This window comes from Balaenoptera ricei, chromosome 5, assembly GCF_028023285.1.
Source record: "Balaenoptera ricei isolate mBalRic1 chromosome 5, mBalRic1.hap2, whole genome shotgun sequence".
Taxonomy (NCBI): domain Eukaryota; kingdom Metazoa; phylum Chordata; class Mammalia; order Artiodactyla; family Balaenopteridae; genus Balaenoptera; species Balaenoptera ricei.
The window spans coordinates 28,572,825-28,587,936 of NC_082643.1; the positions used below are offsets into that span (position 1 = coordinate 28,572,825).

Consider the following 15,112-nt stretch of genomic DNA (forward strand, 5'->3'; position numbering starts at 1 on the left):
TTATTGGCATTTCCATTTTGTTCATGCATTGTTTATATGACTTTCCCCACATCTTCCTTTAGTTCCTTGAGTATTTTTACAACAGTGGTTTTAAAATCTTTGTCTAGTATGTCTACCTTCTTGTCTATCTCAAGGATAGTTTCTGTTTGTTTATTTCTTTCCTTTGAATGGGCAATACTTCCCTGTTTCTTTATATTCCTTGAGATTTTCTTTTGTTGAAAAATGGATATTTGAATCTAATAATGTGGTATCTCTTGAAATTAGATTCTCCTCCTTTCTCAAGGGCTTGCTGGTTTATGTTTTTGTTTTATTTTGATTGTTTTAAGCTTGCCCTGAGGTGTAAACTTAAGGTCTTTGCAGGTCTTTTCTGAGCCTGTGCCTTTCCCCGGGCATGTGTAATGACTTTCTAATTTCCTCTGTATATACAGCTGCTTTTGAATGTCCTAGGCTTCAGCGTCTGACTCCCAAAAAGGGGGAAAACAGAAAAATGAAGAAGGGTTAAAAAAAAGGGGGGGGTGCCAACTCATTACCTCCCCTGGAAGTCACTTGAACCGGGGGGGAGAGGCTTGCAACAATGGAGGGGGGTGGTGCAAATAATAGCTGGCCACCTCTGTGTCTGCACTTCCATGATCAGAAGAAGCAATCAGAACACAGATCTTCAATATTTAGAGGACAGAGTCCTCAGTGTCTACCTTGGTTCCTGCAAGCTGCATGCAAGTTGCTCCAAGATCAAGTACACAGCTGTCTGCCTTGGCTGGGGAGCTGCTATTGTGCTGAATTGAAATTGATTAAAATTAACTGCAATTTATTGTCAAAGACTTTCCCTGGAAGCTGCAAGCCTTTAACAGACTCCAGAGGTCCAAAATAATTGCATCTGCCAGTGCAATTGTTGTCTAGGTGAGAGGACAGATTTCTGGTGCTTTCTACTCTGCCATCTTCCCAGAATCTTCCTCCCTAGTTAAATATTTTTAAGAAATACAGAGTCTGCAAATATCAACATTGCTGTGAACTGAGGTGTTTTCTTTCTTTTAAAGTAAAAAAAGAAAAAAAGAAAAAGTTAACATAACCACCTGTTTTTACTTGGAAGAAACTCTAGAGTGCAAATTCATTTATACTAAATACTGCATGGTCTGACTTCACATGATTCCTATAAACATACAAATATTATTCTTAATGATGCCAAGATTTTGTGATTCAAAATGTGGAGTGAAAGGGGAGAGAAATGAGATCTTTAAGAGAAACTTACATGCATATGAAATCTGGACTCTGAGAGAGCTGAAGTTCACACTCTATCCTGGAACACAAATGGAATGTAATTTACTCCTTCACTCCTTTATTCATTCATTCATTCATTCATTCATTCAATGAATATTTATTGTGTGCCATTATGTCCCAAGCACTGTCTTAGACATTAAATACACAACAGTGAACAAAAAGACAAAGTCCCTTTCTCATAAACCTTACATTCTCACAGACACAAAAATAGTAAACACAACAAATAAATTATACACTATTTTCGAAGGCAATGCTCTAGAGAAAATATAAATCAGGGAAAGGGAACGATGAGTATCAGGGTAGGGAAAAGTGCTGCTATTTCTTCTGCAGTGTTTAGGGAAGCCCTCATGGCAGTAAATAATCCTATATATTTGAATTATAGTTAATTCAGTTGGTAGTCAAACCTTCCTTTCAATCAGTTAATATGCAACACCCATATTAGTCTAACTTTCTCCACCTGGAGATTCTTTTGATTTTTTTTCCTTATTAAATTAAAATGTTCCAAAATGCTGTGCTTGTTGCTTAGTGGATCAGGCATGTGATGTACAAAAACCTGAATAAACACCCCTCCACCCCCCACCCCAGAGGTGTATGCAATTACTAGAGTGATTCTTTAAAGGATTTGTTAAAATGCCAAAATAGTGCCACAGAAAACACGTCAAATAAAGATTGAAGTTTACTTTATGAAAAAAAAAGTGTTTAACAAGGGTTTATGGGGTTTTATGAAAACACCTTAACACCTTACAGACCTAAGGGGGAAAAAGCTCTATTTAAGTATCATGCACCAATAGCAGACCACCCAATGCTGATGACTAGAATCCTCAAACAGACCCATCCTTGGGAGCCCATGTGGAGACCAAAATTTTATGGTCATTTTAACTGTATTTGGGTTATTACCTCCTGCCCCAGCAAACACCTACAGTATTTAATAAAAATGAGTGCAGAACACTGTTCCCGTTAAACTATGTATTAACCAAAATCATAAACTAAGTATGCTTCACCATAAATTAACTGGGTGTTTAGTGTTTCTTTGCTTTTAAGTTATATTTATTTTTCTTATAACATGGTATATGCTTCACTATGTACCAAATCAATGTTAATTGACTTAGCATTTAGACATAGTCTCCTATCTCTAGCTCATAGAGCCATAAACACACCTGCCCCGCATATTATAAAGTGATAAATACAGTTAATCAACCCTCCAGATATTCAAAAGAGTGGCTATAAAAATCACTGGGAAATTTCTTTTTAATTAGAAAATTTTAAAAATAAAAAATAAATCACTGGGACTGAAAAGCAAACAAATCTTTTCTTTTTTTTTTTAAGAACAGGGGAAAAAACACTTCATTTTGTATTTGTCTAGAGTCTAGCTGTAGTACTACTACTTACATCAAAGTTGATTCACATACAAAAAGTTGTGGTCTTCCTCTGCAGAACAAAAGGAAGTATCTTGAAAAACTAAATTCCTTCATTGTATGTTTGCCTAGAGTCTAGAAAACGGATTCTTAATTTTTTGCTTCAGTGCTCTGCAGAAAAAATTAACAGACGAAGACAACATACAGAATTTAGAATTGATGTTCTTTACCGCCACCACTGTCTGACTAGATATTCCAGCAAAATTCCCTTAATTACTAATTTACAGCTTCTTCTATTTCCTTACCTGGTCATTCCATAACCCATTAAATTTAGATTTGTGCACTCCTCCCCCTACAACATCACACTGATGGAATTCTTATTTAAGTCCCCCAGCATTTCCTAATTGCCAAAATTGCTTGTCTCTTTTCAGTCCCAATTGATTTGACTTCTCTGTAACTTCGACCTTATAGAGCAGAGGTCCCCAAACTTTTTGGCACCAGGGACCAGTTTTGTGGAAGACAATTTTCCTATGGACTGGGTGGCGGGGGGAGGGGAATAGGGGGAGGGTTCAGGCGGTAATGTGAGCGATGGGGAGTGATGGGGAGCGGCTGATGAAGCTTTGCTCACTTGCCTGCTGCTCACCTCCTGCTGTGCAGCCTGGTTCCTAATGGGCCACGGACTGGTACCACAACAGGGGTTGGGGATCCCTGTTATTGAGCACTCCTTCCTCCATGAAGCCCTCTCCAACTTGGGTTTCCACACCATCACCATCCTGGATCCCATCCTACAGTCTTGGAGCCACTTCTCAGTCTCCTACACTGGCTTCTTTTTCTCTGATCATCTTTCAATTACCAGTGATCCTATAACATCCTGGACATTCTTCTCTTTTCACTCTGCAAACATTCCCTGAGTGATTCTACCAATCTTAGTCTACTGACTATATGGTTACAATTCAAATTGAATGTGTGATGTTCCCCTCCTCCAAGAAGTGTTGGAACACTCCTCCCCCAGTGTTCCTAGTCTCAGTAAGAACAGATATTACCTACCAGGTGCTGGTGAGAGAAACTTAGACGTCAGAATTCTCTTTCCTCTACCCTCCATGTAGAGTTACCAGATTTAGCAATTAAAAATACAGGATCCTCAACTAAATTTTAATTTCAATAAACAATGAATAATTTTTTGTATTAATATTTCACAAGTATTGACATTTCACTGTATTTTATTTGGCAATCCTACCCCTACATCTAATCAAACATCAAGCTCCTAATTATTTCTCAATAATTAGGAGAAATATTGTCTCAATGGACAATTTCATGTCCATTTATTTCTCATTGCCATCATCCTAGATTTAGCCACCATTGTCTCTTGCTTAGATCTCTAAAATAACCTCCCAAACAGACTCCCTGAATGCTCCGTGACCCCTTAACATCTCTACACAGCACAGTAATCTTTTAAAAGACATGAATTATATCATGACGTCCTTCTGCTTATTTCACCTCAACAAATTCCTTACTATTAATACCTCAATATTGGCCTCTGCCTACGCCAAGAGGCAAAGGCAAGTAGTAGAACCTACTTTTTAGTGATTCTATTGAGTTTATTATGCTTTGGCCACAATTATCTTATTTCAATCCTTCAAACTCTTTTAGAGCCTTCCTGCCTTCACACAGATAATTTCCACCACCCTAGGCTTTATAGATCACTGATAACAGAATTTTTAAAGTAATTTATTGAGGTGAAATTCACATAGAACAAAATTAACCATTTTAAAGTGAACAATTCAGTGGCATTTATTACATTCACAGTGTTGTCCAGCCCTTACCTCTATATTTTTCTAAAACATTTCCATCACTCCAAAGTAAAACTCTTTAGGGAATTCCCTGGTGGTCCAGTGGTTAGGACTCTGCACTTTCACTGCTGAGGGTGCGGGTTCCCTGGTCCGGAAACTAAGATCCCACAAGCTGTGGGGCTTGGCCAAAAAAAAAAAAAAAAGTCAAAGTAAAGCCCGTTACCCAGTAAGCAGTTTCTCCCCTTCTCCCCTCTCCTCATCTCCCAGCATCCATCAAACTGCTCTGTCTCTGTAGACTTGCATATTCTAGACAATTCAAATAAATGAAACCATACAATATGTGGCCTTTAGTGTCCAGCTTCTCTCATTTAACATGTTTTAGAGGTTCATTCATGTGTGGTAAGTATCAGTTCTTCATTCCTTTTTTGTGGCTGAATAATATTCCATTGTATATCTATACCACGATTTGTTTTTCCATCCATTTGTCAATGAACATCTGGGCTATCTCCATCTTTTGGATATCATGAATAATGCTGCTATGAACGTGCTTGTACATGCACTTGCTTGAATACCTGTTTTTAGTTTCTTTTGGGTATATATCTATCTAGGCATGGAATTGCAAGTCATATGGTAACTCTGTAGCTTAATTCCTAACTTTTTGAAGAACCACTAAATGGTTTTCCACAGCAACTGAACTATTGTACATTCTTATCAGCAATGTATGAGGGTTCCAATTTCTCCACATTCTCATCAATACTTGTTATTATCTGACATTTTGATTATAGCTATTCTAGTGGGTATGAAGTGGTATCTCATGTGGTTCTGATTTGTATTTCCCAATGAATAATGATTTTGAGCATTCTTTCATATGCTTGGTTGTCATTTGTATATCTGTTTTGGAGAAATGTCTGTTCAAGTCCTTTGCCTATGTTTTAAACTGGGTTGTTTGTCTTTTTGTTGTTGAGTTATAAGAGTTCTTTATATATTTTGGACACTAAACCCTTATCAGATATGTACCTTGTCAATGTTTTCTCTCATTCTGTATGTTGTCTTTTCACTTTCTTGATAATGCCCTTTGATGCACAAAAGTTTTTAATTTTAATGAAGTCTATTTATCTATTTTTTTCTTTTGTTGCTTGTGCTTTTGGTGTCATATCTAAGAATTAGTTGTCAAATTCCTGGTCATGAAGATTTACCCCTACATTTTCTTCAAAGAGTTTTACAGCGTTTAGTTTTAATGTTCAGGTCATTGATCCATTTTGAGTTAATTTTTATATATTCCTATCTTCTTCCCCATCTCTTCCCACCCCTCCTGTCCAGCTCCTGTATATCTTTCAGGGCTCAGCTTAAATGTTACCTTCCCTCCCTCTCAGAGTAAATAAGGTCTCCTATTAAATGCCCACATTGCACTGTGTACTTAACTTCTGTCCTCTCTGCTACATTGTAAGTTCCAGAAGATAAGGCTTATGTTTGTCTGATTCACAGCTGCATCCCCATTGCCCAGTAGGGTGTCTGCCATGTATATTCAGAAATGTTTGTGGAATCACCCACTTCCCATAATTTATCTCCAACTCAGGCCTCTTCTCAATCGTACTTATTTAATGAATACAAATTTTTTCCCTTGCCTCCAAGTCTCTGTCTGAAATAAGCTGTGATCATTCTCTGCCTAGCAACTACTATGTATCCTTCAAAACTTGCTCAAATGTCACCTCTTCTATAAAGACGTATATGACTTCTATAGGCATTTATTCACTCCTTGATAGCACCCTGTAGCTAGTTCCATAACAGCACTCAACATATTGCATTACGGTTAATCTTTACAGGTCTAGTCCTACACTAGGCTATAAACTCTTCAATGGCAGGGAACAACCACCTTTTTATTTCTTTAGTGCCTCATGCAGTGCCAGATACATAGTAGGAACCCAACAAATATTTGTTAAATAAATCAGTGAATGAATATGTGGACAGTGAAAAAACATGAATCAAATTAATAATTATTTTTCTGTGTCCCCGTAAGTGCGAAGACCTGAAAGTTGCCTTAGAATGATGTAGTAATTGCTCAGGTCTCCATCATAATTACCAGGCCATTTGTGGATCTGCCCTTCAAATTTGCTGTTTAACTACATAGAAATTAAATTCCTTGGTTAATGAGCTTGTAAGACAAGTCAATTACCAGAGTTTTAAAAAAAATTTTAGATGCTTGGTACTGTGCTGGGTGCTATGGGACAAAGAAAAGAAACATAAGGCATGATCTTTGTCCTTACAATCTAGATTAGTGGAAAAGATGAGCTAAAATGAAATAATGAATGAATTATATAACAATTAATGCATAGTATAAGAATAGTCTATAACTAAGTACTAATTATCTGACAGTTTAAAGCTATAAATGCAAAGGAATTCAGAAATAAACAAATAAGCTTTACTTATGTAAGAAATCGTTATTGCATACCTATTATTATAACAGGCTCTGTGCTAGGTGCTGGGAATCTATGCATGAAGAAGACATCCCCTTCTTAGTCAAAAACTCTTTTAAGCATCTGAATAAAATCATGCTCCTCTCTCTAGGAAAATGTTGACATAGCCATTTAGTCAGAAGCACAGGTTGACAATCTGGACTTGCGATTGGCATCTGAAGTGAGGGGCAGTCTTGTGGGCCGGAGCACTGACCTGTGGGGTCTGCACTAACTCCAGGTAGTTAATGTCATAACTGAATTATAGGACACCCAGGTGGGTGTCCAGACAATTGGAAAATTGCTTGGTGTGGAAAACCCACAGGTTTGGTGTCAGAGTGTCTATGTGAGTAGAGGAAACAGTTTTTCCTTTAATAGTTTAATGGTTATACTAACATATTGTTCTTTATGTCAACACTATGCTATTCATCTCTAATAGGGTTGGCTATCTAGCTCATAGAATATTTCTAGGAAAATTGTTTTTTCAAATAATTTTTAAGTATATCACTGACAGTGGGGATCTTTTGAGTTACTAATGTTATCTCGTGCTGATGACCTCAGATGTATATATAAAATGTCCTGAAATAATATTAAATATTTTCTGAAGTAGGCAGTGGATGATACAAGTAAAGTCTAAGAAAAATCTAATGGTGAGACAGAAAGCCTGGAAAGGAGGAGGGTCATGGTAAGGCAACAGGCCTTGATCTAAATGAGAGAGGGTGAGGATTTGAATTCTGGCTGGCAGTAAGGATGCAAGGGAGATATTAAAGAAATTCACATTTTAAAGTTCAGGATTTGACATTTGAAAACAAGAAAGGAGCCACAGATGCTAGTTATCATGGAAAACAGTCACATCTTGATAAAAGTAAAGAAATTGGGAGGGACATATGATGAACCCAAATTTGGCGATGTTGAAATTTAAGTAGTGACACAACATTTGGAGATTGGAGGCTGGAACTCAGAAAAGAGATTCAAGCTGGAGGCGCATTTGGGTGTCATTAGCAAAATGTTAATTGCTGAAATCAGTAGAATGTATGCTCTCTTTGATGGAGAACTTGCAACAATGAAAATCAGAGAAATAGGGGCCACAGAGGGGGAAAGACTTAGAAATAGGCTCTTCTCATACATCTATGCACAATTATTACTGGAAAGCGGGACCACTTTAGTTTATAAATCACAGCAGGCAGCTTTTGTAATGGTTCCTGCCTCTCGATGCTCTCCCATTTCTAGGAATGTCTATGGCTATAGGGATGGCATCCAGTGTCCATGCTGCAACATGACCCTGCACCTTGGTCACTGATCAAGAGAATAGAAACCTAACTTAAGCAAAAATATTCTCTTTCTCTCCCCCCACCCTCTCTCTCTCCCCCTCTCCCTCGCCGCCTCACCCCGCTTTCTCTTGCACGTGCACATTTAAAACTTAGAATGGAAAGACATCGCAACTGGGCATCACACTTACAGTAGAGCCGCACAGGAAAGGTCAGCCGGGTCCCATTTCTAAGGTCCCTTAGAAGCTTAACCCCTAAGGTTTGGTTTCCAATACACCAGTCTCCTTCTAACAAATGCTATTACTCCTGTTTCTGCTTTAAGGTACCTGGAGTCAGTTTCCATTGCTATGAACAAAAGACTTAAGTAATACCACTGTCTTAGTCTGTTTGGGATGCTATAACAAAATACCAGAGACTGGGTAGCTTGTAAACAACAGAAGTGTATTTCTCATGGATCTGGAGGCTGGAAAGCCTAAGATCAAGATGCCAGCAGATTCAGTGTCTGGTGAAGACCCACTTCCTGGTTCACAGATGGAGGGCTCAGCCCTGGTGACCTAATCATCTCCCAAAGACCTTCCTCCAAACACCATCACATTGGGGATTAGGTTTCAACATATGAATTTGGCAGGGACACAAACACCATAAGAACAACAAATACTTAATGACCGTAACCCTCAGTGCTACTCAAACTTTAGTGTGGATATGAATCACTTAGGCATCTTGTTAGCTGTAGTTTCTGATTCATAAGGCCTGAGGTGGAGCCCGGGAATCTGCATTTCTAACCAGCTCCCAGATGATGCCATTAAGGCTGGTCTGAAGACACACTTGAAGTAGCAAAGTACCACATAACGCTAACTCAGTCCTCAAGGAACTCGTAGTCTGGCAAGGCAGACAAGCCATACACACATGAAATAAATATTTCAGGGTATCACTATACAGCAGAAAAGTACCCTGGAGTGATTTTAGCCTTGGTTCTATTTAAACCTGCTGTGTTTAAACTTGCAAATCACTCAATCAAATTGGACCTCAGTTTCTGCATCTGTAGAACGAGGGTGACAGGAGAGGGTCACATCCCTCTCAACTCTTAAATTCTCTCCGTGATTAGGGTTAAAATTAATTATACAAACAGGGCGGAATATCAAATTAGACAACTGTCCCTTATATGTGTGTAATAAGAAAAGTTATTTCTAATAAAACTATACATTTAATAATTTTTAAAATGTGCACAAAATATTGGGTGGAAAAAGTTTAATAAATATATACAATATTGAATTAATTTATACATATGTGTGTGTATATACATGTGTATTTATACATATACACACACACACAAACACATACACACACATAGAAAAGCCTGGAAGTGTTTAAATTCATGGTTAATTCTGAATTTTCCTCTTTATCCTTTTTTGTATTCTCTCCTAACAGGTATATTTTTATAAGAAACCCCAAGTCTATGACAGATAGTGTTCACCCTTGCCAATCCCTGAGTGTCCCAGCCCTACCCAGCTGCTCCCCATCTCAGCCCTGAGCTGGGAATGGCTCAGTCGGTCCATATGTTAGAAGCTTCCTTCTCATGAGTGAGCAGAATCTGGAAGCAGTTTGTCCAGTGTTCCTGGAGGTGAATTGAGACTCCTGGGAATGAGCTACCATTTGATCTGACTGGCCTTCTGCCCAGCTTCTGGTTTTCACCCTAGCTCCCTGCTGGGATAGGAGCCCAGCCTTGAACCTCAGCCAAAAAAGCTGTAGCCCTCACTCCGCTTAATTCTTGCCAGCCCAGGAGACAGACACTGCTAGGGGTACCACCACCACTACCATCCCAACTTCCCCAGCTACTAGATTGTCCAAATTAGCCCAGGGAGACCTCCCAAGACTGCAGCTCAGATAACAGCTCAGATAACAGCAAATTCTCCCCCAGGCCTGAGACATTAGCCTGCCAAAAGCCTTTTACAAATGACTCCTTTACATTCACAAGTAGGTTAGAAACACTGCAACACGTTTTGCAGGTTAATTCACTGTACAGACAAAATAGCAGCTATAGTTTAAGAGGTGAAATGTCTGTGCTATTCAGTCACAGTGCAATCACCCGTTTTAATTTTTATCTGTGCTTATATTATGGATGAATTGCGATCCTATAACATTTTTGGGACTTGGTTTCCTCATCTGTAAAGTGATTGGACAACCCTTCAATTAAAATTCTAGATAAGTTTCTTTACCAAGCAATTATACTCATTTTTGGACCTCTTCCCCATATGTTTCTCCCATAGTGTTCATACTACTAAGTATGGCAGCGATCTCAGACTATGTTGTGGTTAGTTGTATACGTGTTTTTTCTCCTGCGAGTTCCTTGAAGACAGAGATTTTGTTTTACTTGGTCTTGGAGGCTGAGTTTCTTGCATGGTTATCTGTTCACAGTGGGCCTCGGTAAGCACTGACTGAATGGCAAACATTAATATCTAAGTCACAACACAACACCCAAGATACTCCGCACTTGAGCAAAATTTGCAAAATAAGTTTTCTTTATAGTTCTTAACCGTTCCTTACATCCGGAAAATGTCATTTTTAGATAAAATTAGCCATGTTCAACTTCATCAGGGGAACCTTCAGTTCTTTTGGCTATTTGATAGTTGGAAAATGGAGGGCGGGGGGGAAGCCATTATTTTATGGATTAATATAATCCACCTTCTTCACAAAAGGACTTAGGGCAGTTTGCAACGTACAGGAAGAGGCAGGAACTGGCAAGCTTTGCTTTACTGACGCTCCGAAGCCCTGAAGCTACCTCTCCAGAGAGAGAACAAGCCTAAAAGAATTTGGGGGAGGAGGAAAGAACAGAGGCACCAGAGAAAACACCAGAATGTCAAGATAAACAATAAAAGTGTCAGGCTAGTGGCAGAGCTTGAGCTAGGCTGGAATAATTTTCTTCTTGACAGATTTCCTTCAGAGATTCCTTGGGTCACTTGAACATTTTGTAAAACATGTAACTATTAGTGTCCCATTTTCCGCTAGTCGAGAAATAGTGCTTTGAGAGTCTAGCGGAAGAGACAGTAAAAGATAATTTTCAGAAAAAGGTAAAATCATAACTCCCATAGAGCTATAAACATGTGCTAAAGACTTTTTTTTAACAAATCATATGATATGAGGGAACCAGGCATATGTTTAACCGTTTAAAGGAAAAGTCAAAACACAAATTTATAAGGAGTAAACTAGTCCCGAGTTTATAGGGACAAAACTAGTTTTTCCATGTGGGAGAGGAAATAAATTAAAATCACTAGTAGATCAGACATAATGTACATATCTATCAGTTACATAAAACTCACAGAGAGTCACAAAATAGCTCCATGGCAACGAACCAGGCTAGAATCTGATTATCTAGAAGTGTAGGCTATAGATGAGACATAATTTTCTATTAAAACACAAATTTTTTTCTACTTGACCCTCGGCCCTAACAGATCTCTTAAACCTAACATATTCCAGCCATGCTTTGGTGAGCAAACTGCTGTCATTTCATAATTGAATTCTCTACTGGTATCTGAGATGCTGATATTCCATGGTGCTTATTAAAAAAGAGCCCCATTTTTGACATCAGGGATTCCTGTGTGACAGAGCTGACCTTATGTTTTTAAAATTCTTAAGAACCTGACATTCTGTACTAGACATTCTCTACTCTGGTGCAGAAATGGGACAGGGGGGTTTTCCTTATAAACAAGGCCAAATTATTTTCTCAAAAAGTAATGTTGACTCTGCTCAAATACTCAGGTGAGTATTCAGTTGAGACCCTAAGGTTCCGTGCCATGAACACAGAAGATAATTTGGGCCTGAGACATTCTGAAGGCTGTTACCTGTTCCCTGGCTTCATACTTTGCAATAATTTCTTCAGGAGCAGAGCAGCATCTCTGATGTACCTGTGGTGCTTCCATAGCTTGAGAGCCAGTCTCGGTGGTGTCTGTGCTCTTTTACATCAGTTGCCCAATTGGTAGAAGCAGTGGTTTCTCCCTGTGAGTTAGACCCTAGATCCAAAGGCAGAAACAGGTTGGGTAGTTGAGCCCTTTAAGGCACCCTCCCCTGACACACGCACGCAGTGGGTCACCCCTTGGCTGTCCTCCTCCTGCACCACCCCGCTGGTCTCCCCTTGTTATCCTATCTCGACCCAGGCGCTCAGCAGCCTTTGTTCACCTATCTGAACTTGTTCTGTGGGTGTATCTCTTCTTTCAGTTTTATCCCCTCGGCTCCCTCCAGGAGCTCCACTCTGCTCCCAGCTACCTCAGGCCACTCCCTCTTCTCAGGAATGTTTCTCTTATCTCTTTTCCTGTCAAGACAGCTGGCAGTTTTATTCAGAATCTCAAGACTCCTGTAATCTTGAGCAAGCAGCAGGCTGGGAGGAGGGATTAGGATCCCCTTGGCTAAACGGGGAGGAGGGGAATTTCCTCCCAGCCAGGCGCTCTTAAAAACCACCAGTTGGCTGCCTTGACCGTAAAAGCAGTTCAGCCTAGCCTTTGGTGAATGTCTGATTTTTTTTTTTTTTTTAAGTGGAATTGTATCCCCATGGACCCACCCGGGTAGGTTGGCTGTAAAATATACATTCCAATAGCTGAATGAGTTGACCTGTTGTATGGGGTTACTTAGTATTGTTCATTTAAATACTGGAGAATGTCTGTCAAATACAATGGTTTTTGTTGTAGCACAGCTGATGTTAAACTGTTCTGACAGTAAATAGGCAACAGGTTCTGCAGCTTCTAAAGAAAAATCCTGGTTTGTGTTAATCAAACCATGTCATCAGCCTGGAGAGGGGCGCATACTCTTACCATTTACTATGTCTTGCAGCGTCCTCTCTGTTTATTTAACAGCTGTATCAAGTTATATATGAATGCCGAATTAGGACAATACCCTGTTTTATACATTTAGAATTGAAATTTTGTCCTACCCAGAAAAAACTCAGAATGGACACCAGGATTATAGAACTCAATTCACAGATTCATCCAAAAGACATTCATTAGATACAAAGATGAGTAAGACGTGGCCTCCGTCCTGGGAGAACTTAAGATATAGTGGAGAAGACAGTGCAAATGAATATTACAACATTTTCACAAGGTTGATGTGGCCGTGGGTCACCGCTGTATTCCCGATGTCTAGGATTCCTAAAAACTTATGCATTTGAATAGAAATGAAATTCAGTGGTGGTATTATGACATATGGTCTTCTGGGAGCACTAACAAGGGATCTGATCAGAAAATAAAATCACCATAAAGTGTCATTTTTTGGGGTTTTTATTTCTGGTATTTTAAAAATCGAAATAATAAAAGTAACACAGGTTTATTGTAAAAAATCATCCACAATCCCATGACTTCATTGTTCTTAACTGTTTTGTTTCTGAATAATAAATACCTAAAACCTGCTCATTCTTCAGATAAAATATATCCTGAGAGCTAATTAGGAAAAAAAGGGCTTGCCTAAGCGCAGTGGCCTTTGTTTTGTTTAAACTATAAATGATAATAAAGAGTTACTAGAACCCAACTTAGTAAATGACTTGAATCTGTATCATACATAGAGATCATCATATGACTCTAAAGGTGAGGCAGACAACTTCTTACACAGTTGGACATTAGTACCACAAGGGTTCTTTTCAAAGAAGACTTCCATGGACAACACTTTTCCTACATTCATATTCATTATTGGTTGTGTCAGTTCAGCCTAAAGTCTTTCACTGAAGTCATTCATAACCACCCCATCCCCTCAACAAAGACAAAGGAGTTATAAAAATTATCTGCCCTTAATAAGTCCATGTATCATTCCAGGTAAGCCATTTAAATGGTTGTTTTACAAAATTTGCAGGATGTATTTGACTCTCAGAAGTCTTTCTTGAACCACATAAAATATTAACGATCAATGTGAAAATGAAGATTTTTAATTTTCTTTTAATATCAAAAGAAATGAGTGCAAGTCTTTTTTAAAAAGGGCTTCTCAGGACTAGCACCCGAAAATTCAACACCAGGTTTTTCTCTATCTTACCTCAGTCTCTGATTGGCCAAGTCATCTCTTGTACCTAAGTTTTCTCACCCCAAATGTCATATCAATCACTAGAGGTGATGAAAACCAAATCATGACTAAGGATTAGAGAGCATAAATAAGTTTATAGTTTTAAGAAAGGAATAAGCTACAGATACCAAATTCCTTTAAGAAGGCAAAGGCAACACAAATAACTGTGCCTTCAGATTTTTGACCTATAATTTCTTCACCTCTAAAGTGAAGAGTTGAGTTAACTGATCTCTTGGGTCCAATGTGGTTTAAAATTCTATTACCATGTTATTCTGTTACTGTAAGAATTATGTCCAGAAAAGTAAGAAATAAAATAGCAGAGAACAAAATAGTACATCCATAGTAAACATCTCTAAAATGCTTCTAATTTAGCTTCTTCAATAGGAAAGTGAAATCTCAAAGAGGCTTAGCTGGTGGTGAAAAGGTCCTCTGGAAACTTTAGCCTGATTCAGGCCCAAGGTCAAGGAATTAATATACTCAGAACCACAACAAAGTAGCCACAGTGGCAGAGGGAATAATTTAGAGTAGATTGGAAAGGAATTTGCTATTTTCTCCACTCTGGTTTTATTCAAAGCCATAGAAAAATTGCTTCCAAGGCAATTTTAAAACTGTATTTAATAATGAAGTATCAAAGTAGATACAGCACTAGACATTTCTTTAGGCCATTTACATGTTTCTTTGGGTGGCTGTAGGTTCTCAGCTTCCAGCGTATTTGAGGTATGTATTAATGGCTTAGTACATTGAAGAATCTTAATGGCATATTTACTGAAGCACTTAATCTATTCCTTGGGGGTGAAGAGATCAAGTGCATCCTTGTTAAAGCACAGAGAGAGGCTTGGTAGAGGCAGTAGAATGGCTGCTGCAGCCTGGGGTCCATAGACTCACCCTGTGTCTTGTTGATAACCTCAACTTGTCAAAGTTATAATTCGTCACTGGGCATT

At 38.7% G+C, this 15,112-nt stretch overlaps 1 protein-coding gene across 1 annotated transcript in view; it reads right to left on the minus strand.

Moving 5' to 3' along the window:
* Nucleotides 1-12,039: 12,039 nt before the first annotated feature.
* ANAPC10 (anaphase promoting complex subunit 10) overlaps nt 12,040-15,112 on the minus strand; it is a 104,760-nt gene continuing 101,687 nt past the window's right edge. Inside the window, exon 5 of the mRNA XM_059922556.1 lies at nt 12,040-12,145. Coding sequence (XP_059778539.1) covers nt 12,092-12,145 — 54 coding nt within the window. The 3' untranslated portion in view covers nt 12,040-12,091. The remainder of the gene's footprint in view (nt 12,146-15,112) is intronic.